This window comes from Ziziphus jujuba, chromosome 5 (assembly GCF_031755915.1).
Source record: "Ziziphus jujuba cultivar Dongzao chromosome 5, ASM3175591v1".
Lineage (NCBI taxonomy): Eukaryota > Viridiplantae > Streptophyta > Magnoliopsida > Rosales > Rhamnaceae > Ziziphus > Ziziphus jujuba.
This window is the reverse complement of record NC_083383.1, coordinates 30,067,946-30,093,721: the sequence shown is the minus strand read 5'-3', so window position 1 is coordinate 30,093,721 and position 25,776 is coordinate 30,067,946. Positions and strand designations below refer to the sequence as shown.

At 31.2% G+C, this 25,776-nt stretch overlaps 4 protein-coding genes across 4 annotated transcripts; 2 read left to right on the top strand and 2 right to left on the bottom strand.

The window, feature by feature from the left end:
• Positions 1-490: 490 nt before the first annotated feature.
• LOC125422971 (endoglucanase 25) lies at positions 491-2,927 on the top strand. Its single transcript, XM_048466699.2, has 6 exons — positions 491-875; positions 978-1,297; positions 1,395-1,871; positions 1,976-2,105; positions 2,246-2,421; positions 2,550-2,927. The coding sequence occupies exons 1-6, from the start codon at positions 491-493 to the stop codon at positions 2,925-2,927; spliced, it is 1,866 nt and encodes a 621-aa protein (XP_048322656.2).
• A 552-nt stretch (positions 2,928-3,479) lies between these two features.
• LOC125422970 (glycolipid transfer protein 3-like) lies at positions 3,480-5,913 on the bottom strand. The gene is made up of 6 exons (XM_048475690.2): positions 5,570-5,913; positions 5,336-5,391; positions 5,065-5,195; positions 4,534-4,669; positions 3,709-3,852; positions 3,480-3,579 (listed from the first exon to the last, which is right to left on the bottom strand). The coding sequence occupies exons 1-6, from the start codon at positions 5,733-5,735 to the stop codon at positions 3,544-3,546; spliced, it is 669 nt and encodes a 222-aa protein (XP_048331647.2). The 5' UTR covers positions 5,736-5,913; the 3' UTR covers positions 3,480-3,543.
• Positions 5,914-12,666: 6,753 nt separating this feature from the next.
• On the top strand, positions 12,667-17,279 carry LOC107421634 (uncharacterized). The gene is made up of 9 exons (XM_016030914.4): positions 12,667-12,983; positions 13,119-13,184; positions 14,959-15,039; positions 15,144-15,197; positions 15,276-15,344; positions 16,053-16,115; positions 16,596-16,678; positions 16,760-16,825; positions 16,948-17,279. The coding sequence occupies exons 1-9, from the start codon at positions 12,744-12,746 to the stop codon at positions 16,988-16,990; spliced, it is 765 nt and encodes a 254-aa protein (XP_015886400.2). The 5' UTR covers positions 12,667-12,743; the 3' UTR covers positions 16,991-17,279.
• Positions 17,280-19,650: 2,371 nt separating this feature from the next.
• On the bottom strand, positions 19,651-23,685 carry LOC107421612 (LRR receptor-like serine/threonine-protein kinase RGI1). The gene is made up of 2 exons (XM_048475867.2): positions 20,544-23,685; positions 19,651-20,213 (listed from the first exon to the last, which is right to left on the bottom strand). The coding sequence occupies exons 1-2, from the start codon at positions 23,353-23,355 to the stop codon at positions 19,759-19,761; spliced, it is 3,267 nt and encodes a 1,088-aa protein (XP_048331824.2). The 5' UTR covers positions 23,356-23,685; the 3' UTR covers positions 19,651-19,758.
• Positions 23,686-25,776: the final 2,091 nt, after the last annotated feature.

The window sequence follows — 25,776 nt, the reverse complement described above, 5'->3', positions numbered from 1 at the left end:
ATCTAATTAATCTATATGAGTATTTACCAAATCATCAATTTTCCTTTGGAAACATCACCAAAAAAGATGTATTTTTGTCTGACATACTGCTCATGGACTTACACCCACCATGAAAAAAGTTTTGTCCAACACAACCATTTGCTGCTTGGTCTCAGAGAAAATTAATGTCTATATTAACCTCTTCAAACTGTGATGGTTATAAAGATTTATCAAAGATTTTGGCACCCTCTTGGGGGCATCGAAATTCTTTTCCTTCATCTTCACGGTCTACAGCAAAGCACAGCAAATTTTTGCCTCTCTTTTATCAGAATTTTAGCCTATACACATTCCAATTATTCTTATTCCTTAATGATTCCAGTTAGTGAAAAAGTACACACCATATTTTTGTTTTTGTGATTTCTATCAACCCAGAAGAAGAATTAATATATATTTACAGAAATGAATTTTTGGCATTGAAAACTGTTTCTTCTTCACTATATATATTTCAGTTATGGTGTCCCCTGTAGGTTCTGCATCATATATTGAGACAAATTCCCCTGTAAAGTATGTTCACACAATTTCAGAGGCAGGTCGTCTTCTTCCTTCTTCAAGTCAATGGAACTCAATAGAACTTGAATTCGGTCTTTTCCCACAGGCTTCCTCAGATTATGGTTCACTTCCTTCTCGCTACTCAAAGTCATTCCAATATGAGCTCATTGTCACTGATAAGCAGTACTTCAAACGTTTTCTTTACATATTAGGTTCATCGGTTATTCTTATTATCGCACTGGTTTTGCTTGTTGTCTTTTTGCCTCAAAAACATCATAAACATGGTGATAATAAGAATTTGACACTCGCTGTAAACCAAGCTCTGACTTTTTATGATGCTCAAAAGTGTAATACAATCTCTTCCTATCTTTGACTGTTAATTTATTTCTCAAAATGTGGTTCATTTATGTTATTATTATTATTATTATTTTTTTTTTTTTCCATATCAGCTGGTATTTATCCAAAGAACAGTCCGGTGAAATTCCGAGGAGATTCGGGATTGCGAGATGGGAATTCGAGCAATGCTAATCCACCTGTTGATCTTGTGGGAGGTTTTTATGACTCTGGAAACAACATGAAGTTCACTTTCCCTACAGCTTATACCATAACTTTGTTGAGTTGGACTGTGATCGAATATCACCAGAAATATGATGATATTCATGAGCTTGCTCATGTCAAGGACATCATCAAATGGGGTACTGAATATTTGCTCAAAGTTTTTGTTCCTCCTATGGATGCAACTTCCGGCAGAACCATATTATATTCTCAGGCAAGCAAAGTCTAAATACCAAAAATTTTGCACCATAATCTTTTTTTTTTTTTTTTTCCTCTTTTAATCTAGAAAAGTAATTGATTTTGCAATTCAGGTTGGAGTTGCCAGCAATAAAAGTGCGGCTTCTAATGATATGAAGTGCTGGCAAAGACCTGAAGACATGGATTATGACAGACCTGTTTCTGTTTGTGACGGCTCGGCTTCGGATCTAGCAGGGGAAATTGTTGCTGCATTATCAGCAGCATCAATGGTTTTTAAGGAAGATGATGTCTATTCAAGGAAATTAGTTAAAGCAGCTGAGAAGTTATTTGAGGTTGCATGGAATGAAGACCCACATAGGCAAGGAACATATACCAGGTTGGATGATGCATGTGGAGGAGAATCAAGAACATTTTATAACTCATCTGGGCATATAGATGAGCTGGTTTGGGGAGGAACTTGGTTGTCTTTTGCTACTGGGAATCTTACTTATCTTGATTATGCAACCAAGAATTTTGATTCAGCCAAAAACAATGTAACAAGTTTTGATAGTGGGGTCTTTTATTGGAACAACAAGCTCACTGCTATTGCTGTAATTATATGTTCTCAAAATGTTTCTTCAACTTTCATAACATATTGTGAAGGCTTTTTTTTTTTTTATTATCATTTTTATTTCTTTTAATGTTTCTGTTTTAGGTTTTGTTTACGCGTCTCAGATTCTTTTATGATCTTGGCTATCCATTTGAAGATGCTCTTGCTCAGTCCTCGGATATGATTGACTCCCTAATGTGTTCTTATCTTGGTCAAAATTTTGACATGACTCCAGGTACATATGCATAACCAGCCTCTTATCATCTCGGTCTGATAGTACTAATCAAGCAATACATGCATATATACATATAAATGTACATATACATATATATATATATATATATATATTATAATTATCTTCAAAAACATGTATAGGTGGATTGATCATCCAAAGACCTGAAAATGGAGCACCACTTCAGTTTGCTGCAACAGCTTCTTTCCTAAGTAAATTGTACAGTGATTATCTTGAAGTTCTATTGAGATCAGGTGGGAGATGCAGCAGTATTGGTGCTTTTACTGTAGAAAAGTTGAGGGAATTCTCCAAATCCCAGGCTAGTATAAATTAAATGAAAATACCAAAGTTAAACCTATGCAAATATATATATGTCTATATATACTAAATGGGTCTAAACTTTTTTAATTCATGCTTATAATGTCTTTTTGTTTTTGTTTTTTGCAGGTGAATTACATTTTGGGAGATAATCCAATGAAGATGAGCTACATGGTAGGGTTTGGGGACAAGTATCCAAACCAAGTTCACCATAGGAGTGCATCAATTCCTTGGGATGGTAAACACTATTCCTGTGAAAAAGGAGAAAAATGGTTGAAATCTAAAGAACCAAATCCAAATGTTGTGGTTGGGGCCATGGTAGGAGGACCAAACCAGTTTGACAATTTCACTGATGAAAGGGAAAGACCATTGTTCACTGAGCCTAGCATTTCAAGCAATGCTGGTTTGGTTGCAGCACTCATTGCACTTCATCATCCTCCTCGCCATAATTCTGGCAATAAGTTGGGTTTAGACCAGACCAGTCTCTTTGAAAATATCCGGCTTTAATATTTTTGATCCGTGAAAACCATTTCAAACTTTATGATAAAAGGAAATTAATGAGGGAATAGTGGAATATCAAAATAGTTAATTTTATTCATTTTCCATTAATACAGCTTAATTTATTATTCTGTTTTTGGATATGTATGTGAAATTTTTCATTGCGTCATATAGAAGTTTAATTATGAATATCTTCTTTATTTACAACAACTGCATGCTAGTATTCTTTGAATCAAAAGCTAAAACTATGTTAAACTCCTAATTATTAATTTACTCAAAAGGCTAGAAATTAAAAGCTATATTCTTGGATAAGAACTCACCTTAATTTTTATTTGTATATGGTACAGAAAATTAATTGTTTCACCGCAAACATATATATGGTCAGACAAAACCATAAAGATGATAAAAATACGAATGAGTTCTTTTCTTGGTCTACAACAACACAATTAAGAGTACTGTCCCCATTTCATATGCAAAAAAAGGAGGTGGTTACCTATGTACATAAGTTGGCAAATTCTAGACCAAAATAAACATTAAATCATGGGGGTTTTAAAAAAAAAAAAAAAAAAAAAAAGACAGAAAAAGAAACATCCCACTGTTTGCTTTCTTAATTGATAATACATCTTTAAGTAGACTTCAGCCTATCCACTCGATACGATCTCTGCAAAATGGGAATTAATATATTAAAAATTGACTAAGTGTATATATAAATTAAGCTGCATATTAAGTTGAAATTAAAGCATAAATTCAATTAATTAGAGCATATATATATATATATTTATATATATACCAAAGTAGAATGGATGTTTTCTAAAAAAGGGGCAAGCAGAGTCACAAAGGTCTGCATTTCCTCTTTCAGGGTGTCCAAGTTTCCATCTTTTGCCATTAGGTAATCCATCAACGTTTTCTGATCAGGCACTAGTTTTAGAGCCACCTGCAATAAATACTAAACCTGTTAGTTCAAGGAATCTTCAAATTTAATAAATATATGTTAATATATGTATAGATTCTTTTTTCCTTTTTATCTCTCTCTCTCTCTCTCTCTCTCTCTCTCTCTCTCTCTCTCTCTCTCTCTCACACACACACACACACACACACACACGTATATATATATATATATATATATATAATTTTCTCTCTCTCTCTCACACACACACACACATGTATATATATATATATATATATAAAATTTTTCTTTCAATAGCAAATTTTGGATAAATTTTTGTCCGGTCAAGGCCTATTCTTTTAATGATTGTAGGCTTTTAAATAAATTTGGACCTCTTATCATTTTAGAGAGGCTCTTAGGCAGGGAGTAAAACTAAAGTCCATGGAACATTCTTTATGAGATATAATAGGCTTCTATAACCACTAATAAATGGACAAATTTATAAAGGTCATGGGAGTCTAACAACTTATTAGCAGTTATAATAACTTATTAGTGGTCTGCTAATAAGCAAATTTTCTGTTTAGTCCAGGATCTTATGAATTTGAGCTCATTTACTAAATTTGATCAAAGCACTTAATTTAATAGATCTAAACCACTAGTCGTCACTTGAACAGGGATTATATGTAAAATTGAGAAACTAGTTAGGAAATAGAGCAGAAACATTAGCACCTTAACAGCAGTTAATGAAATCCATCCATGCCATGGCTTCAAAGTGATGTTGTAACAGTCTTCTACTATTTTCTCCATTTTCTGCCCAGACCCTTTTGTCAACTTTTGTAATAATGCCACAGTAAAATCCAAGGATCTGATCATTAATATTAAAAAATTATGACAAAGTAATTAGTACTATAGTTTTGCATGTTATGTATACTCATTTGTGTTGGTTCTCTCCAATACTAAGATTTTGGAATAGTTATAAAATTAAAAGTTACTACAATTTTTCATTAATTGGATTCAGATACATAATTATTTGCTAAAAGGTAAAAACAGATTGATAAGCTTAAAACCAAAGCAACAAAACATGCACTTTCACATATTTTAAATCTGCATTCAATCTTAATTAACACTTTTATGGTTATATACTTAAAAACTGTAATTTCTATTTTTAATTTTAAAATTAAAAAAAAAATTTGGGCTTCAAATTACCAAATTTATGATTATTAAAATAAGGAAGTAATAATTGTTGATAATATTGGTAACCTGGTGAGCCAAACCAAGGCTCTACTGCAGCTGCTGGTTTTCCTTGAATTGCCTTCAATGGCTTCTTTCTTCAAAATCTCAACCAAATTAGAAAACTTTGAAGGATCGGATTCACGAACCAATTCCACTCTCTACAGTGCCACACATATCAAATTGTTAATTACCAATTCTACTACTCATAGTAACTAATTAAGGGAACCCCATTTTATATAATAAACTATATAAAATGTTCTGATTGATACATGTGTTTTACTTTGTCTTCTTTTGTTACCTGAATATTCTGATGAATGTCTTGTCTCAGAACAGCCATTGTTGGCCCAATCTTGTCTGCAGAAAAAAAAGTTCGATCTTTGTCAGATAAAATCAAGTTTAGATAGATGATTTTCTTCACAGCTATTGAGAGAGAAAGAGAGAAGACATTAATAACATCAGGAACTTGAAGAAGAAACTAAGTTGAAAAACAACATTAAAAAATAAAAAAAATAAAAAAATAAAAAAACCAAACCAAGAACTTGAAGAACAAAGTTGCAAACTGAAATGAAAATCATGGTGGGGATGTGAAGGGCATCGTCGTGATTATCGTCACAACCAGGTTTAAGCTTAGCCAACTTGGATAGCTCTTCAATGGCGGATCTTATTTCTGAGGATTCCATTTCTCTTTTTCTCTTCATTTATATATTCATATAATTATATAGACCTCCTCTTTCTCTCAGTTTCTCTCTCTCTCTCTCTCTCTCTCTCTCTCTCTGAAATTGAAGTTTGCATTCAAACAGAGAGGGTGAGCTTTACTGTTTTCAGAACTAGCTACTAATTAAGCTAACTTTGCTTGAAAATCTTGCAACTCCATCTATTTGTTACTTAAAAGAGGGAGATGGTCAACACATAGATTAGGAACTATTTTCTAACTGTTTTTTAAAACAGTTTTTTGTTCTTCCAAAAAAAAACAAATATATATATATATATATATATATATATTGATAATGATAATAAATAAGTTAAAAAAAAATTAAAAATAGCTTCTGTCTCAAAATTCTGTTAAGCTCAAAATAGTGTTTCAATTTTTCCCAACATAAAAAATAAAAAAAAACAAAAACAGCATTTTAGGGAACAGTTTTGATTTTAATGATAAAATAATCTGTACAGATTATTTTATTTTTAAAAATCAAAAGAAAATTCTTATTATTTTAAAATTAATTTTTTATAGACAGCAGAACCTAAACAAGCCCATATATCTACACTTTAGGTCCTCGTCTCATTTTTTTGTTCTTTCTTCTTCTTCTTCTTCTTCTTCTTCTTCTTCTTCTTCTTATTTTTTTATTTTTATTTTTATTTATTTATGTCTTCCTAATTCTGTTATTTTATCTTTTGTTTATAAGAGGTTCAACCATTCCACTACCACATATCAATGAGTTAATTCCGTTTTTAATATTTTTCCCAATAATTTTGAGGTAAATATTGTCTGGTCTTTGAAAATTGAGTACATATAAGCCATTAAACATATATTTATTTAAAAGTTAATGAGTAACTTTACATTTGGATAAATTTATTTACTTAATAAACCAACTAAATTTAATATCAAAAAAATAAACTAACTAAATTTAATTAGTGACTAAACCTCTTACTAAAATGTTATAATAGCTCTTTTATTATTATTATTATTATTATAAGTAAACGAGTTGTTTTACTTCCACAAGAAATGATTCCAGACCATTTATATATCATTGAAAAATCATCATAAAATCCTATATAAAGTGTTTTTAAGGTGCAGATGCACCCAAAATTGATGTTTTTTTAATAAAAATATCGATTTTGCTGTACACTGTACACATCAAAATCAACGCTTTTATTCAAAACACATCGATATTGGATGCGATCCGCATAGAGACTCTCGGCACAATAAAATTCCAATATATATATATATATATATTTCCCCGATAATAGCATAACTCATTTATATTATTTATTTCCTTCTATTGTAAAATAATGGGCCTGACGTCGTGTTGGACATTAGAGTAATCAAGCTATTATTCTTTCTTTTAAATGGGTTGTGCTTTATTTGGACTTTTGCTTCCCATTTTTATTCGAAATGCATTGTTAGAAGGATAACGACCATTGTTTTTATAATTTGCTTTTCTCAAATCCTTTTTAATCACATATTATATATATTATATATATATATATATATAATATGTGTGTATATATATGTATATGTATATGTACATATATAATTTGAGTTTTGAATTTTTTATAATTTATATATAGTAACGCTCAAGTGATTAAGAATACTCTCTACTGAAAAGAAAATTTAAGAATAAATAAGCTCAACATATATACAAATTTGATCTAAACTATTTTCTAATTTATGATGGTAAACAAGACAATGTTTAGGGTTTAAGATATTTGGAAGTAAGTTTCTAGTATTAAATTTATTAATTGAGATGATATTATAATTTATTATGTTGGTATGTTGTCAACTATAAATTGAAGATAGTTTTAAAAAAATAAAATATCTATATATATATATATATTAGTTATTTTCTTATCAACAAATTTTGAACAAATTTTATTAATAATACTCTTACGTGGGAATTTTGAATAAATTTTTATTTTTTAAAATTATTTTTCATAAGCTCTTTACTATATATATATATATATAGAGAGAGAGAGAGAGAGAGAGAGAGAGAGAGATCATGTATAATGTATTTATCCATATATATATATATATATAAATATATCACATCCTTGTCCAATGAGATCGTATTAATTGTCAACTGATGATCCAACATTCCGTTGTTGCTTTATCCATGCCGTTAGTTCGATGATTAATTAATTATTTTGCTGATCGGTTCAAAGGAATAATAATGAAAAAAATCATTGTCAAGCCCTTATATGTGTATCGTATCTATATGTATACAAAAACTGTCAACTAACAGCTAAATTATGTTTGAACCAATCTTATCCAGACAAAAAAAAAAAAAATAAAAAATCAATAAATTAAATTAAAAAAAAAGTTATGATTAATTTATAGAAGAAATTTCAGTATATTAGAATACAGTGAAATACAGATTTAACTAAAATGATATAGGGCTGGAGTGTAAAATACTTACAATATAACGGAACACAACTGTAATTTTCAGTACCTCTAGAAAAAATGCATAACAGAAAAAGTACAGTATTGGACTTTCGATCTGTTTGAAAAAATCCAGGTTATACACAGATTAACATGAAAGTATTTTCCAATAATATAAATATATATATTTTTGGTAATTAATATATATATATATACATATATTTATACATTAGAATTTGTAATTTTACTAACTATATATATATATATATATATTGAGATTCAGATATAAGAATTCTCTAATTAGAAATCTCTAACTTTATTAAATTAGAGATTATTATATAACAAATTGTTAAAAATTACCACATTCAATTTAAAGAGGAAAAATCTTATGGATTCCTTGAGAATGAGTAGGTTTAATTTGAAACTTTCTATGTATTTAAAATATATACATAAAAAAATATAGCTAGTAGAAAATTCTCTTGACTACATTTTGCAAGCACATATATATCTCTGGCAAGCTTTTTTTTTTTTTTTGACAATAAGTTATAGACTCAAAACTGTAAATATACTATTCATAAAAAAAAACTGTAAATATACATAACATAACATAATTAATTAATTAATTAATTAGCACACAAATAAGATAAAGAACAAGTCAACCAACTGAGGGGGGATCAAAAATACGATAATGGTATATGCACTAAAATATTTATCAAATACACATTTTAATATATTATTGATTGGTATATTTATATAATTTAAATGTAGATAATTGAATTTTTAAAAGGATAAATAAATTAAAAAAATAAATCAATTAAATATTTATATATTATCTATTACATCATTTAATAAATAAATTCAATGAATGTTTCTTTTGCATTATTGTTAAAAATATGTTCTTCGTGTGTATATATATATATATATAAAAGAGATTGAAAATTTACATAATGCTTGACAGTTTACATTTCCATTGATAAATAAAGTGGTAAATTAATTAGTATCTATAACATTACTCAAAAATATTGAAATGCCCTTTAAACTCTTCCTTAGTTTTACGTATATTCAACAACAATATATATGTAATTAATGTCTCTTGAAATTGAATTCATGAATCCAAAGAATTTAATTAGGCATGCATATTCCTGTTCCAAATTAAAACTTTTTGTTTTTTATTTTAATAAATATGGTTTATTTATTCTCTTATTTACTATGTCTTTTAATCATAGTTTGACTATCATGCACAATAATGGAGAGTATGCCTTATATCCTCTAAAAGATATATACGTAGTGAAAAAATTTTCACCATTTATATGGATTTATTATAGTGAAAAATTTATGATGAGACTATAAAAAATAACTATCTACAATTATTAGATCAAATAAATTATATACATTTAACAACTATGAATATTGTTTCTCATAATCTTTGTTCATGAATCCTTCAGCATATTAAAATCACCATTTGTATTGTATGTAAAGGTAATTTGTACATGCATACCTACATAAAATAATTATAAAGGTAAATATTAATTACAACAGATTAAGCATGTCATCTTCATGGTATGATGATGTGAAATAACTAGAGGGGGTTATCATTTTAAATTGCAAATTGGTTGTGTCTCTAGATACATAAATAAAATAATTATTTATATATATATATATATATATATATTTTAAGATACACATGACATTTATCCAGGGGATTTATAATATATGACAGTGCAGCGATTGCTACGCATTGGCTTGCAAACCAACTGTTCAATTACGTATTGAATAGATGACAGTTCGTGTTTTATTCAAATTTGATAGACAAAGTTATTTATTTATTTATTATTATTATTATTTTATTTTGCTTAACAGATGGACAAGGTTTGTTTGTAATTTTTTTTTTTTTTAATCCAAAAGAGATAGACACAAAGTTGTTAATAAATGTTAATTATTTTTCCTTTCAAGTGGCTTTGAAATATCGATCAGTCTGATAAAATATGTATGCTTCAACCAATCGTTGCATATATATCGGGTACTCTACTGCAGTCTGTACATAAATTAGCCTCTAGAACACCCAAAAAAGATGCTAATCATTAGAAAAGATGCTAATCATACACCCAAAAAAGATGCTAATCATTAGAAAAGATGCTAATCATTCTGCTATAATTATCTTATATTTTATGATCTGTCTGAAGCAGGATCTAGTTTTTTTTTTTTAATTTTTTTTCAAATATTTCATTTCTTTTTCTAAAGGAGGAATCTTGTTTTTTTTTTTTTTTTTTCCTTGCTGAAAGGAGGAATTTTTTTATTTTTGCTGAAAAAAAAAATGTGATCTGGTAGTATCATAGGCATCAGGTTGTAGTCCTGTGTCACGCCGCATTGCTGAATTGGACCATCCTAGACAATAATGGAGCTTGTCAAGATTTTAACCTCAACTTCTGAATACATAGATGTGAAGTGGTTTTTTTCTGTTAAGTTACCATCCTCGATAAAAATATTAACATTACAATAACGGTATGTATATGGATGATTGATGCATTAATTTCTATATGTTATTGATTCTTGAGTCAATAACTGATGTTTTATAAAGTATTTTTTTGCAATAATTAATTTTTCTTGTAAGATATGTTATAATTAATTTAACTTAGAATAATTATAAATTTGGGATCAAAAAAAGTTAATTTATATTTTTTAGCAGTTTTTAACACAGTAAAAGACGTGATAATAAAAATTTGCAATAAAAATAATAAACCACATTATCTAAATAATGTCATATCATTTAAATATATTTTAATTTTTATTATATAAAACCAAAATTGTAAAATAACAATTGTTAGATTTACATAGAATCCATGGTAGTTATTAAAAAAGATTAATTGATATATTTCTTAAAATTTAATTAACAATGTATTTTTCCTGTATAAAAGTTATATATATATATATACATATAATTTTGCTAAGTGGGGCATCGTGGCCTAGTTTTTTTTGGAAACATTAGAGCTGAGTTTGAGCGAAATATATGAGAGTACATTCATTTATATTTGATTGAATATAAAACCTAAAGATAACTTCTAAATACAACATAGTTATTGAACTGCTTAGATACCATAAAAAAGAGAGATGCAAAAATGGGCATAATTATTTTCAACTTACAATAAGTCAATTAGAATAATTAATTTGCTTTTTAATTGTTTGGTCGAATATATATATATATCTTCTACAAAACAGATTCTTGTGTTCAGCAAAATGACTAATGCTATGAGTATTAAATCAATTATATTATTATTTTAAAAATACTTCACACATTATCAGTCAATTTTTTTTTGCTTTAGGTAGATTCGATTACTTAATTTCGTTTATATTTTTTGAAAATAATTTTAATTTTAAGAAAAAAAAAAGTGTTACTCAAATTAAGGAGTAAAGTTAACTTCTAAAATGAAATAAAATGCTTCTCATAAATAGTTTTTTGTGATTAAAACTATCACAAAAACTTACTACCATTTAGGAGGAGGATATATACAAGTTTAAGAGGTTTCCAAAAGCTTAATTTTTATAAATAATTCAATTTTTTAGATCATAATTAATTTAATCTAATGGTACGGACACGTATGCGATGACGACGGGTTTGAAAGTGTGAACGGAATCTAGGCCTGTTGTATTCGTTGGTGTGGGGGAGACCAAATTGCTTTCATCAGCATAAGAAAATAATTAATTCGTACAAATATTCTATTATTTATTTATGAAAAAACATTGGTTAAACTGCTATACTTTGAGTAAATATATTATTAATATTCATGACATGCTATATGGATATTTACATTGGCTTATTTTGCCAGTTCTTATCTTGCCAGTTCATAAACATATTTCATTAATATCATCGCTTTCTTGCTTTATTTATTTATTTATTTTTAAAGATTATATTCACATTAACTCTATTTCAATAAAATTATAATTGGATTTTGGCCCCAAAAACAAAAAAAAAAAAAAATACTAAATTACAATTGGAAGTTTTAAAACATAAAAAAAAGAAAAGTAAAAAAACTATATATATATATATATATAGTTTTTCTACATCAAAACTGTCCATATACAGATCAAGAAAAAACCGATGCTGTTTAAAAAAATTTTTTTAAAAATTATTGGTTTTTCTCTCGTATATATATAAATAAAACCGATAATTTTTATGTTTTTTAAAAAAAAATATTGACTTTTTCTTTGGTCTATATATGCGGACGGTATTTCATCTGCTAACCATTTAGGCAGGAGAATAGGGAAGGAGGTATAGTATTCTTTCTGGTTTTTTAATATAATTTTTTTTAGAAATTATAACAAATTAAACTTTAACAAATTCAGTGGTGTATTAAGAAAGTCCATGGAACTTTGGTTTTATGATAGACGAGTACTTGGGCTTTGTTTAAAGGCCTTGTCGAAGTTGGTTTTCGAGTGGACTTGAACCCATAGTTGGACTTCTTCTTCTTGCTATTGTCCATGGAGACCAAAATGTTCTAGAAATACAAGTATCAGAATTGCCCTCAATATTATATTCATAATACGTAATCAAGATTTTGTTTTATTTTATTTTATTTTATTTGGACTTGGGAAAAAGCTCTCACCTTGTGAAATGGCGGCCATGGCTGCCACTTCTTCTGCTGGTGTTTACTCAGTGCATGCACTTTTGGTGCGGCCTCCAAGGACGATAGCAAGAATGGGTTATCATTTCATACCCAAATGGTCCTTCTCCAAATTGGGTTTTAATCCTATGAAGCTTCAGAGCACTCTGCCTGCAAGGAAGCTTGTAGTTCGAGCTGCTAGAACCGAGTCCAAAGGAGTCTCCTTGGGCTTCAGAGCTCCTGAATTCCAGGTCTTCTATTCATTCATTTGTATATTTATGAGTTTTATTTCATTTTGTTTATTTATTTATTTTTTAAAAATGATAGAGGATTTGAAACTGAATCTTTGTTTTGTTAATTTTGGGATTTTGGTTGGATTGCTTTAGCTTCCGGAGCCTCTTACCGGTAAAGTTTGGAAATTAGAAGATTTTGAATCATATCCTGCTTTATTGGTAAGTATGCCTTTTTTTCTTCTGTAGCTTTTTTTGTTGTTGATTTGTATTTTTGGTTGTTGGTACTACATGTTTGGGTTGTTTATTGATACCATTTTTTACTCTATATCTTTTAACTGATGAGTTATAGTTTCTTATTTTCTTGATGGTTATTATTTATTCTTTATATGTGGTCATATTTCTGCTTTGGATATTGGATATTGACTATTACTTTTGTTGTATGAATGAAATCAACGGAAAAAATATCTATATATACAAAATTATCCCAAAACAGTCCTAGTTTTTTAAGTGCCCTCCACTTAAAATGTCTGATGTTTAAATGGCAATGTGCTTTCAAGTCTTAGTTATCATATTTGAATCAAACGAAAGATCATAAAATGATTTTGGTCCTTTTTTCCTGTGATTTGGAGTCTAAAACCTACAATCTGATTCTGAGGTCGCTTGTGCTTGAGCTAACATTTTTATAGCTATAATTTCTGGAGTCAATTTTACACTTTGAGGTGAGAATCCAAATGTTCATTAATTAAATTGATATAATCATGATGAGTTGAGAAATCTGTAACGATGAGTAAACCACACAAGTTGTCTCAACAATTTAAACAACACTAGTTCAATTTAAACCACATATGTAGGTAATTTTAATCAATTTGATGCTGATCAGAGCAACTGAGTGAAATATTTCTGGTCCTGTATTTATTCATGTTAATATTGATCGAAGGTATAATGCTGGCTTGCAGTAAAAGAATTAAAGGAAACAGTTGCTGAACAAATAGATCATGTTTATTTCATTTGTAATTTTAGATTGGATAAAGTTGAGAAAATAGTAGGCTGAACCAGAAGTTATCGGAATCTTGGATTGTATTATTTTTAATTTGTAGGTTTCATAATAGAAGGTGGCTTGCCAACCCCATTGGCTCAAACATTCCACTGATCTGGGATGAGTATGAATAACCTTATTAAGTACCTTCCCAAATGTTTAAGCCATGAAATGGAGGACTGAGCTGAAGTTGATGCTATCTAGAACTGATGTGGTAGCAAATTGCTCATTTTGGTTTAGCAAGGTTATCTTGCCCCCCTGCACTGCAATATATTTATCAAATTTGGAGGAAAAGAAACTACAGTGAACACTTAAAGCTAGAACTAGAAACTCCATTTTCCAAAAATGTTGGTAAATTATGCTATTCTTGTAAGTGAAATATTATTTTTATAACGCAATAGAATGCTATTTAACTAATTGAGCTCGTATAAGTGCCTCTACCCCACACCTCCTCTAATCATTGTGGGCTTCCATGTAATATACATGACTTAACAAGTACAACCTAACAAAATATGGCCTTGGTGATTCATCATTCTAGATGATTCATTTATTGAGGATACTATTTCTTTTGTCTTCATTATGTACCTTTTGGCTGGATCTCGTACATGGTAGTTGAGACACGTCATTACTGGTTAATACTCTCAAAAGTTTGGGCTGACATTTTAATTAACTTTGTTTTAGCATTTATGTACTCATAAAACAGGTCATTTATAGTATTTAAAAGTGAAAAAGAAACAAATTGAAGAATCTACTATGATATGCATTCCATAGCTAGATATATGATTAGGTCAACCTGTTGACACTTATTTATGATTGTTTTGCCACTATGGTCACCTTTAGACATAGGAACTGTTTCCCACTCATTTTATGGATATTGTTGTATGTACCCTCCGATTATCTCTCTAGATGATAGCAATGGTTAGTTGCATTCTAATTTCTAACCATGTAATATCGCAGGTTATGTTTATTTGCAACCATTGCCCATTTGTTAAGCACCTGAAGAAAGATATCGTGAAGCTTACTACTTTCTATATGAAGGTATCATATTTCTTTATCTTTTGAAAAACTTGCCTCTCCTGTTGTACCATAAGAGGTGACCATACATAAGTAACTTAATCAAATCTGACTGTATTTTGTTGCAGAAAGGACTTGCAGTTGTTGCGATATCTTCAAATTCTGTGTTGACACACCCACAGGTTCTAACAACTCCATAATTTGGGTTTAGAGCTGTGTTGAAGCTATTGTTTGATTTTCCAACATGGAATTCCTGACAGGATGGACCACAATTCATGGCAGAAGATGCTAAACTTTTTAACTATCCATTCCCATATCTTTATGATGAGGTACTTTACTGCCAGTCTCAGCATGCTGTTTTTCTTTTCCATGCTTTTTGATCTCTTCATCTCTGTTTCACCATGGCTTTGAGAAATTATTCAGATTGTGAGTAATCTTATATTTTGTCTCATAAAAACACTGTACATGTTCATGCATCCCCTGTTTATTTTTTTTAATTTTTTTATTTTTCCCAAGCCAATCCCACCTATGTTGCTGCTTACTTATAGTTAGTTATACCTTGCTTAATAAGTATCATGTTCATTGGATATATATATATATATAAAACTAAATTTTTTGTTTTGTCATTTCCTGATATGGCATGTGAGGTAAGAGTAAGACCCTCATATACATGTGACAGAATCCAATATTTGGCCCAAAAGAGTGTACAATCTAGACTTAAGATTCACATATAATGGAATGTTTAAATATGTAAACTATTTTCAGTTCATATCCTACAAACTTGAGCTTTTATGAACACACTTTTAATTTTGGAAATTTTGGCTTTTTTGCCAGCAACACCCACTGATGCAACTCTCTCTTTGTCCCTTTTGTAATTATATTTTCGTTGTTGATGGCTTTTCTGGAATTGAAATGGCTAGGACAATAGTTGTTCCTCTTGCCCTTGCAGTAGCATAGTCAAAAGTGGAATCAATTGAAGTTTGTATTTCTTGATGTTTATAAGGCTGAACCTTATAGTTAAATTTGTTTAATTGCAGTCACAGGATGTTGCAAAAGATTTTGGAGCACATTGTACGCCTGAGTTTTTCCTGTTTAAAAAGGTGACTGAAAGAAAAATCATTTTACTTAAATTATTCATGCAGTATAACACATTTTAGATCTTTCTTAAGGGTTATCTATTTTCTTTGTTCTCATTTATTTCTTTCATCAATGTGATTTAACTTTTGCATCAAGCCACTTCTCCTCTCTCTCTCTCTCTCTCTCTTTTAATTAGTTTCATTCACTTCCCTCGAGAGTTAATACAATTTGACCCTGTTGATTTAAAAAATATTATCAACTTCCCCTTTGGTTTCAAAAAGTCATTATCTTTATCCCCTATTGTTTTATTTATATCCCTTGGATTAATATCTTCCACACCTTCTATGGGGGTGCTATATGAAATTATCGGGTCCCAAGGAAGTAAATCTTGATTAGGGTAAACCCTAGTTGGGTCCAAATGAAATATACATTTTCTTTCTTAACTAAGAAAACACCCTTTTTACATTTCTAACATGGTGATAAGTCTATCCACTCTTGAGTAGGATGGTCGGAGGCCATTTGAGCTGGTGTACCATGGACAATTTGACGATTCAAGACCAAGTAATAATGTGCGCATAACTGGAAGGTTGGCCTCTGTTTTTTACTGCTTCAAATTTTGGCTATCTTCATTTAGTTAGTTTTTATATCAAATTGTTCCTTCGTCTAGGGACTTAAGCCTTGCTATAGATTCTGTTCTTAGTGGCCAACCGGTATCAATGGTTCAGAAACCGAGGTATCTTCTTTTTTTTTATACTTTCTGACTTCTTTTCCATAAGTTTATATTTCATTTTCAATTTTCTTTCAATTCTTCCTCAATACATTCTTAAAAATCTTTTCTATCCATTTGTGAAAAAGCGTTGGATGCAGCATAAAGTGGCACCCTGAGAGAAAATTGTAATATGTAAGCCTTTGTTGCAACTTTCTTGAGGTCAAGAACCGTGAGTGCAGTTTTTCTTCAAGATGTTACATGTTGGTCTTGTACTGGCCATTAGCCATTTTATATTGGAATGTAAAATATATTTTTCTTGATGTACTGTTTACCTTAATCTCTCCACTACTCTTACTGATTAAATTGGATTTGTGAAAGCACAAAAGACAAGGAAAATGATGTAAAATCTGATTCTTTTGGTTCACTGATTTTGTAATATAGTATTTATTTATGTAATAAAGTAAATTGTATTGCGATATAGTTATCTGATTCTTACCTGAATGAGTTAATAAAGTAAATTTTACGCTTGAAGTTTTAGCTTTTCCTGTTTCCAAGGTTCTAATAATGTGATAAATTGATAATCAATAAAGTAGCACCAATGGTAATATATTTAACATTATTCTTTGCATGTATATATGGATAATAAGTTTTGATTATTTGTATACGTTATTTAATGTGTTTGGTACTGGTCCAATTATTGTGCTGATTTTCTTTGAAATTTTGGGCCCACTTCTATTGCAGCATTCACGTGTAGATCCTCCTTTAGGTCATTTTTGTTAGCAGGTAATGAAAAGCTCCTTCCTTGGCCCCTAGTTTGGGTTGTTATATTCTTGGGATGGAACTTTTACTAAAGGGTTATTTATGTCTTTAGATTATATAAATATATAACCAAAAAAAAACAACCGTGGAATTTGCCTTTTCATTATTTTTCACATGCTACCCTCACAGCAATGTCAAAATAATAGTTATGATTTTGTGCCTGAAAACTATGCCATTTTGCAAATATTGATTCATCAGAACGTGGAAGTTCATATAGACACAGATGTAGACATACAAGGGAAGTCATTATTGTGTGTTCTTTACACTATCCTTTTTAAGTTTTCAAAATTTTATGTGGAGTTCTGTAAATTATGAAATGACTATATGTATAGAGACATGTTTTGCCTTTTGAATGCTGAAAATTCTTTACATTTTGTTTAGTTTTGGTACATTTTTTGGTAGATGCATGAGTCTGGACATTTATTAATTTAAGAAATACAGAGTAGACGGAAGGTACTAAGTACCTTCAAAAGAAATATTGAGTTGTACAATCATTGTCTAGTCTGATATTCTTTGCCTAATGGCCACTGGGGTCTTCAACTTCGTATCAAATATATGTGTACTTTGTTGTTTAGGTTGGTTGCTTTTATTTGTCAGTTAGTTTCCTGATTGGCCTTAATTTATGTGTTACCGCTGAGGCAAAAATGATTTCTATACTTTGGTTTCAAAGTTTACAAGAGGATTATATATGGATTAATTTTCCTTTGATTTATATTTGTAGAAGATTGATTCCATTTTCTTTACTTTATCATTGGCACCTTCCAATCTCCTGTATAATATTTTTCCGTCCATATGATATTTTCACTTTTTTGTTATTTAGCATTTCATTTTCTGTACCCATCATTGCAGCTGATGGCAAAATTCTCTGCTGTTACATTGGCTTTATTTGTTTATATTTTAAGATATTTTATTATATTACTTTCCATTTTATTGATGACTTCTTTCTGATGTCATTAATTTACTATATCTAAATAAACTTTGAGCCTTGGAGAAGATGTTTCTGCTCATCTACCTTTTAAGTTATAAGAGTTTAATCATTAAATGAATGAATATTTAATATATACACTATCATTGGAATTGTTTTGCTATTAATGAAGATGTATAGAGACTAATGGTCGCTATCTGTCTTCTCTTTGAATAGTATTATAACCACATTGCAAAAGTGATGGTTTGCTCTCTTGAATTTAGCTAGAATATGTGAGTTATAAGGTCTCCAGTGATTATGGGAAAATTGCTGGCCCTTTATAGATTCAAGTAGATTATAATTTCAATTCTTATAAAGTCATATTGCTTTTATGAGAAGATTTATTAGAATGATTACTTTTAGTTGATGGTTGCTTGCATTCTTAGCCATAGAAGTTTGATAAGGTACAATATGTATATCAGTGGGCCTGAGAGGGTTCAATATCACATGTCTAAAAGCAACGTATCCTTTCAAGATCATGGAGCATGAGTTCTCTTTATCTCTGCCAAAATAATTGTTGGGAAAAACTTGAGAGTGATAGCGGTCCAATTGTATCTTTTTTATATTTTCATGTTGTATTCAGCTAATGACAAACAGGATTGTCACTACCATCGCTTTTCTCGTAGGGTCGGCCCTCCAAGGACAACTTTGATGGGGCTTGAAAGCAACAGTATGTTTTTGTTGGTCCCCATTTTGACAACTGCAATCATGTTGTTTAAGTCCTTGGTAATGTGGCACTAAACCATTTTTCTGCTTTATGGGACATAGTTTTGTTGGTGGAAACAAGTTATATTTGCATTTCTGGGACACTTTGCAATGATTTTGTAGACTCATTATTATAAACTCCATTTTGATCTTTTATTTCCGAGGCATATTTATGGTAGTTTTTTAAAGCTCTGACTTTGTAATTTTCCAGCTGAATGCATAATTTTTCATGCTGTAATTTTCATCTTCTTAATTTATCAACAATTCATTTCAGCTGTAATTACAAGATGAATGTGTCCAGGATCTGCACACATAGTTACACTGAGGACCTTCCCAATTTGAATGAAGCAATAGTTGGATATACTGAAAGACAGAGAAATGATGTCTCTGTTGCTACTAAATGATGCCAATCTACATAATTTATACGTTAACAAAAATATCAATGAAGTTGAATACCGGTCCTATGAGTTTATTGTTGGGAAGAAGGTGATTTAATTAGAGGTTCAGATGATCTAGAGAAACTAGAACAGTGAATTGCTGCTTTTGGATTTGTTACTGCTCCTTTACCAAGCATATTTGTTTTTTCATAATCCTCATTTTCATGCCGTATTTCCTTGAGCATTACTGTCACATCATTCATGGTAGGTCGTTCTTCCGGGGAAGGATTAACACAGAGGAGAGCCACCCCAAGCACTTGAAGCATCTCTTGGATCTGAGTTCCGGATCTCAATATCAGCTGCTGATCAAGAATAGTTGTGAATCCTTTCTTCTTCTGCCGGAGTTCATTGTTAACCCATGTGACAATGTGGGCACCATCTGGAAGTCTGTTATCTATTGGTTCCCTCCCGGTTAAGACCTCCAAGAGCACAACTCCATAACTATATACATCACTTTTCTCTGTGATCCTCAAAGTGTAGCCATATTCTGCAATTCATCAAAAGTTGTGTTAGGATCCAGATATACCTGAATGATCATTCCAAAAGATCAAAGCAAGAAGCATGCTCGATATTTGGAAATTGGAAGAGTCCATACAGAAACAAACTGAAAATTTGAAATTTAGTACCCTGAAACCGAAAGCAGACAGGGAAGATTATCGAAAGGCCATGCAAAACTTGGAAAACATCTAGAGTGAAGTTGAAACTAAATTTTAACATGGAATGGATCATATATCATATGATGTTAAATTTATGCATATTGTGGAATGAACTATCCTGAAACAAAAAAACATGTAAATGATCATTGAAAAACACTTACCAGGAGCAATGTAACCATAAGAACCTGCAACTGTTCTAGAAGCTCTCGAACCTTCAGAAGAACTAACAAGCTTGGCAAGGCCAAAATCTGCAAGATAAGCTTCAAACTGTGGTCCTACCAGGATGTTGTTAGCTTTAATGTCCCGGTGAACGATTGGAGGCATGCAATCATGATGAAGATAAGCTAAACCATGAGCTGCTCCAAGTATTATCTTGTATCTCACATCCCAATCCAGGAAGAGCTTCTTCTCATGGAGCAAGCCAGCCAAACTTCCATTACTAATATAATCAAACAGAAGCAACTTCGTTTTCCTATTGTTACAGGATCCCAATAGCCTCACTATGTTCTTATGCCTTATCGATCCCAAGGTACGTACTTCAGCGGAAAACAAGTCTCTTTCAGGGACTTCTGCGTTACTTGCTGGCCACAGCTTCTTCACTGCAACAACCTGCTTCGTCGGAGTCTCGACACGATAAACCATGCCCGAACAACCTTTTCCCACGATGTTCGTATCTGACAGCCTTGTGACAATATCATGGACAGAGAAATTAAGCTTTTGAAATGGGGTGAATTCCCAGTCCAGATCATTTTCTTCATCATTCTTCCTCCCAAATGAGATTCCACAAAATCTAATATATGAAGTTATTCCAGCAATCAAAATTAATGTGGTTGCACTTAAACTCAGAAGAATAGAAAGAATGAGATTCCTGGTGGATTTCCTTCCATTCTGGTTGCCATTAAAGTGGCAATCAGTTCTGTTGACGCAGAGCTTTTGGTTACCAGCAAATGCACTTGCAGGGAGATCTTTGAAGAACTTGGTATTGGGAAGACTGCCTGAGAGATCATTATAGGAAACATTGAGAGAGACAAGGTTGTCTAGACTAGAAAGTGCCTTAAGAGTCCCTGTTAGCTTATTGTGAGAGAGGTCCAAATTGGCAAGCTTTGAAAGATTTGAGAAGCTTTCAGGAATAGGACCTGTAAGAGAATTCCAACTCAAGTTGAGCAGGATATCCAAGCCTTGCAAGAATCCAATCTCATCTGGGATTGAACTAGTGAGCTTGTTGGTGCTCATATCCAACAACTGCAAATCTTGACAGAAACCCAATGACTTGGGAATTGAACCAGTAATGGAGTTGCCACTGATGATCAGTTTGTTCAAGGATGAAAGCTTGCCCAAATTCTCAGGAATGGTTCCTTCTAATCTGTTCGACGAAAGGTCTAAAACATTAAGCCCAAAAATGAATTGAAAAGTTGATGGAATCATGCCTTGGAGCTCATTTCCATGCAAATCAACCATTTCCAGGTGAGAACAGCTGCCGATTTCGGGTGGAATTTCTCCGTTGAATCGGTTTTCTGATAATTCAAGGAAGCTCAACCTATGTAGGAGGCCAATCTCTCTTGGGATTTGACCACTGAAGTTGTTTGATCCCAGCCTTAAACGTATTAAGCTGGTGCAATTTCCTATATTGGGTGGAAGTTTTCCTGAGATTCTATTTGATATCAATAATAATTGTGTTAAGTTCTTGAGATTGAAAAGAGAATATGGAACTGACCCAGATAAGAAATTGTGTGAAAGATCCACAGCTTGAAGTTTCTCACAGTTTGCAAGCTCAAAGGGTATGCTTCCATGTAGCTGATTCTGCCAGGCAAAGAACAGAGTAAGCTCCTTCAGTTTTCCGATGGCACGAGGAATCTCACCAGAAAACCTGTTGTTATCCAATTCAAGCTGCTTCAAACCAGAAATATTTCCAAGAAATGTTGGTATGTCGCCGGAGATCTGATTACCAGACAAAAGAAGTTCTTCCAGTGACACTAAATTTTCCAGAGAAGCAGGAATCTCACCACTCAGTAGATTCAACGAAAAATCTATAACCATCAAAGATGAACAGTTTGCCAGAGTTCCTGGAATGGTTCCTGTCAAATTGTTCTGCCATAACAAGACTCTTCTGAGCTTCTTCAAGGCACCAAATTCAACAGGAATTTCACCAGAAAGCTGGTTCTCATAAAGAAACAGGTCCTCCAAGTTTGAACAATTACTGATTTCCGGTGGGATAACACCTGTGAGATTAGCAGTATAGACAGAAAGAGTTTTCAGATTCTTGAGTTCACCTAAACTACTGGGGATTTGCCCCGAAATTCCGGTATCTGCCAGCCCAAGAAAGTTGAGTTCTTTGCAGTTTGATATCTGCATTGGGATTTCACCATGAATCCCAAGGTTCCCTCCTGCTCTGAAGGTTTCCAGTGCCCATAACTGTCCTATTTCTTCAGGAATCTTACCAAATAGCTGGTTGTCAAACAACTCAAGTTGCTGAAGCTTTGAGCAGTTCCCTATCCCTGCTGGAATTTCACCTCCCAAGGAATTTGAATTCAATGCCAAAAACTGCAACTTTGACAACCTTCCTATCTCATTTGGTATGTTCCCTGTCAGCGCATTGAAACTGAGGTCCAGCGTGATAAGAGACGACAGGTTTCCGATGGATGAAGGAATTTCTCCGGTGAGATTCCCATTAGAAAGAACAAGGGTGGTGAGATGGTTGAAGGAGAGAAACTGTGCAGGGAAGCTGGTGGGAAGGTTGATTGAAGTGATTATGATTTCTGAAACAAAACCATCATTTGAACATTTGATGTAATCCCATTTGCATGGATTTTTGTGGAATGGATTCCATGAAGAGAAGAGTGCAGAAGAAGAAGAGGAATTGAAAGTTGAGAGCCATGAAAGTAGGGAGATACCCTCTTGGTTCAGAGCAGAGATGTTTGGAAACAGAGAAATGTTGAGAAACAAAAAGAGAATTGTGATTGCATTGATTGGCATGATGAGGTTGATAAAACATAAAAAGATGATGATACTGTTTTATCTCATGTTATTTGACCCAAAAAAAGAACCAGTCTTTAAAAAGATAATATCCTCAGTTTGATGAAAGCAACTGAAGAAATATAGTGGATTCCATTGAAATCCTCCTCACTGTTCTTATCATGAAGAAGAACATGCCTTTGGTTGTATTGAAGTGTAGATTGAGAGCTATGGAACTAGAGGGACAAGTCAGTTTATTTGGTTTTTAAAAATAGAGATGGATAAAATGAAGTGCCAGGCATATTATGTATTTTTGGTTATGAAGGGACATAACTATAGTTTCTATGATTGGGGTCATGAGAGTCTTGTCTTGTTTTGAATAATTTGCAAATATTCCACTATTGACCTTTCTTTCTATTGGTTAATTTTTTCAAGTCTTTTATTTTTTATTTTCAGACTTTTCTATGGTGGGTTTAGAATAACATCACATGACACAAGTTTATATGCAATGAGTGACATGTGTAACCAAAAAGTAAAACAGGACACTGTGGAGAAACTTTATGTAGATTTAGGCTTTTAATAAAATTCATGTTCATATAATCTTTAAGGGGATGTTCTTTAATTATTTCACAGTATAAAGTTCAGTTTTCCAAGTGGAAGCATCAAACTGTAAAGGAGGATAACACATGATCCATGAATATTATCTGTTACTTTTGGTCGATCGAATTCGAATACAAGACGTGATCTTAGAGACATTCGTCGCTTAAACCAGCAAACATCCATATGTTGGTTCCTTTATTCAGTTTCATGTTTCATTTAGCATTGTTGATACTCGTACTTTGCATAAAAAATTAAAAAAAAAAAAAAAAAAAAGAAGGAAAGAAAGTATGAAATGGTTTTTGTTATTGTAAATTGTAAATCTGTCTAGTATTCCAAATGTAATTGGATGATAATCTTTGTATGGAAAATCAAGTTCTTGACAGAAATATCTTGTAGTTCCTCAAGGCTTTTATAAAATGATTGTTCATCTCTTGAGTTGTATTGCACAACAATCTTCAAAATGAAAACGACAAAGCAGCACCCAAACCCACAAAAATAGAACAAATAAAAATTTGAGAGAGAAAGAAAAAAAAAAAGAAAAAAAAGAAAAAAGAAAAAGAGGGGGACACTGCAACCTTTTTGGAGATGCAACTTAAGTATGGTGAGGCCTCAAAATCATCTTATAATATAAATTTGATAATTAAAGTTGTTCATATCATGTGAGTGACCAAGTGATTTTCTTGAAGGGACAATAACAAAGGTCCATAGCCTCATCTAAAAGAAAGACCCTTTTTTCCTACCCAAGTGCATGAACCATCCATCCCTCACTACATACCTAATAAAAAGCAATACAAATTTGGCTTTATTGTAAAAATCTCCCCCTCAAGAAATCTTTATTAGTTAGTTCCATTCAAAAATGTTTAAAGGAAGGGAAAAAGAAAAAAAAAAAAAGGAAAGAGAAAGAAAGAACACTTTTGAAAATTCATAAAGTTATTTCCAATTAATTTCAAATGCTTTTGGTCTATATGGTTGTATATATAGTTTTCATTTTCCTATGGTAAGGATAATGGGTTTAATTTGATGAATTTTTTTGTCGTGGTGAAGAATCTACATGGAAGAAGGGTCAAGAAGACAATGAAGGGAATTTTAGAAATGAAAAAAACATACAAACAGAAGAGAAGACATAAAGAAAACGATCTCTCGTTAGTGTGGGTCTCTCAAAGATGTCCATTGATTTTGAAATGGAAACAAGTGGGATATCTATTAGGAGATTGTATGGCCCATGGATGAGATAAGCTAGTATGGGATGGTGGGGACAAGTGATTCCCCAACCACAATTACTGTCACTTATCTAATTTGCAATTAAAAAAAAAAAAAATCACTTTGGATCTTTTTTATTTTACTACATAAAATATCATGGATTAGGATCACTATTCAATTTTCCTGTTTTCTTTCCAAATTATAAAAGTTTTTTTTAGGTTAGGTAACATTATATAGTGGTAGAATATGAATTGGAATATGAAAATGTGATTGAAGATATTGATCCATATATAAATTTATAGTCATGTTATAATGGATTATGTTCACTTAGATATAATTTATTAATTATGTTATAAAAAATTACATGTCATTAGACACTAATTATATATTTAATTTTGAAACAGTAATATTCTATATATTAAAATGTTGATCAAATTTATTTATATATGTTATTGCTTAGAATATTTTTATAATTAAAATTTAGAAAAGTAAATTTATAAATGAATTAATAAATAAATCAATTAAATGTTACCGTATTATTTAGTAGATCATTTGATAAAACATTTTGATAATTCTAGTGTTATTGACCTTGAAAACTATGTAAATATTATACAGGGTGGCTAAACTTTGTGTGGAAGGAAA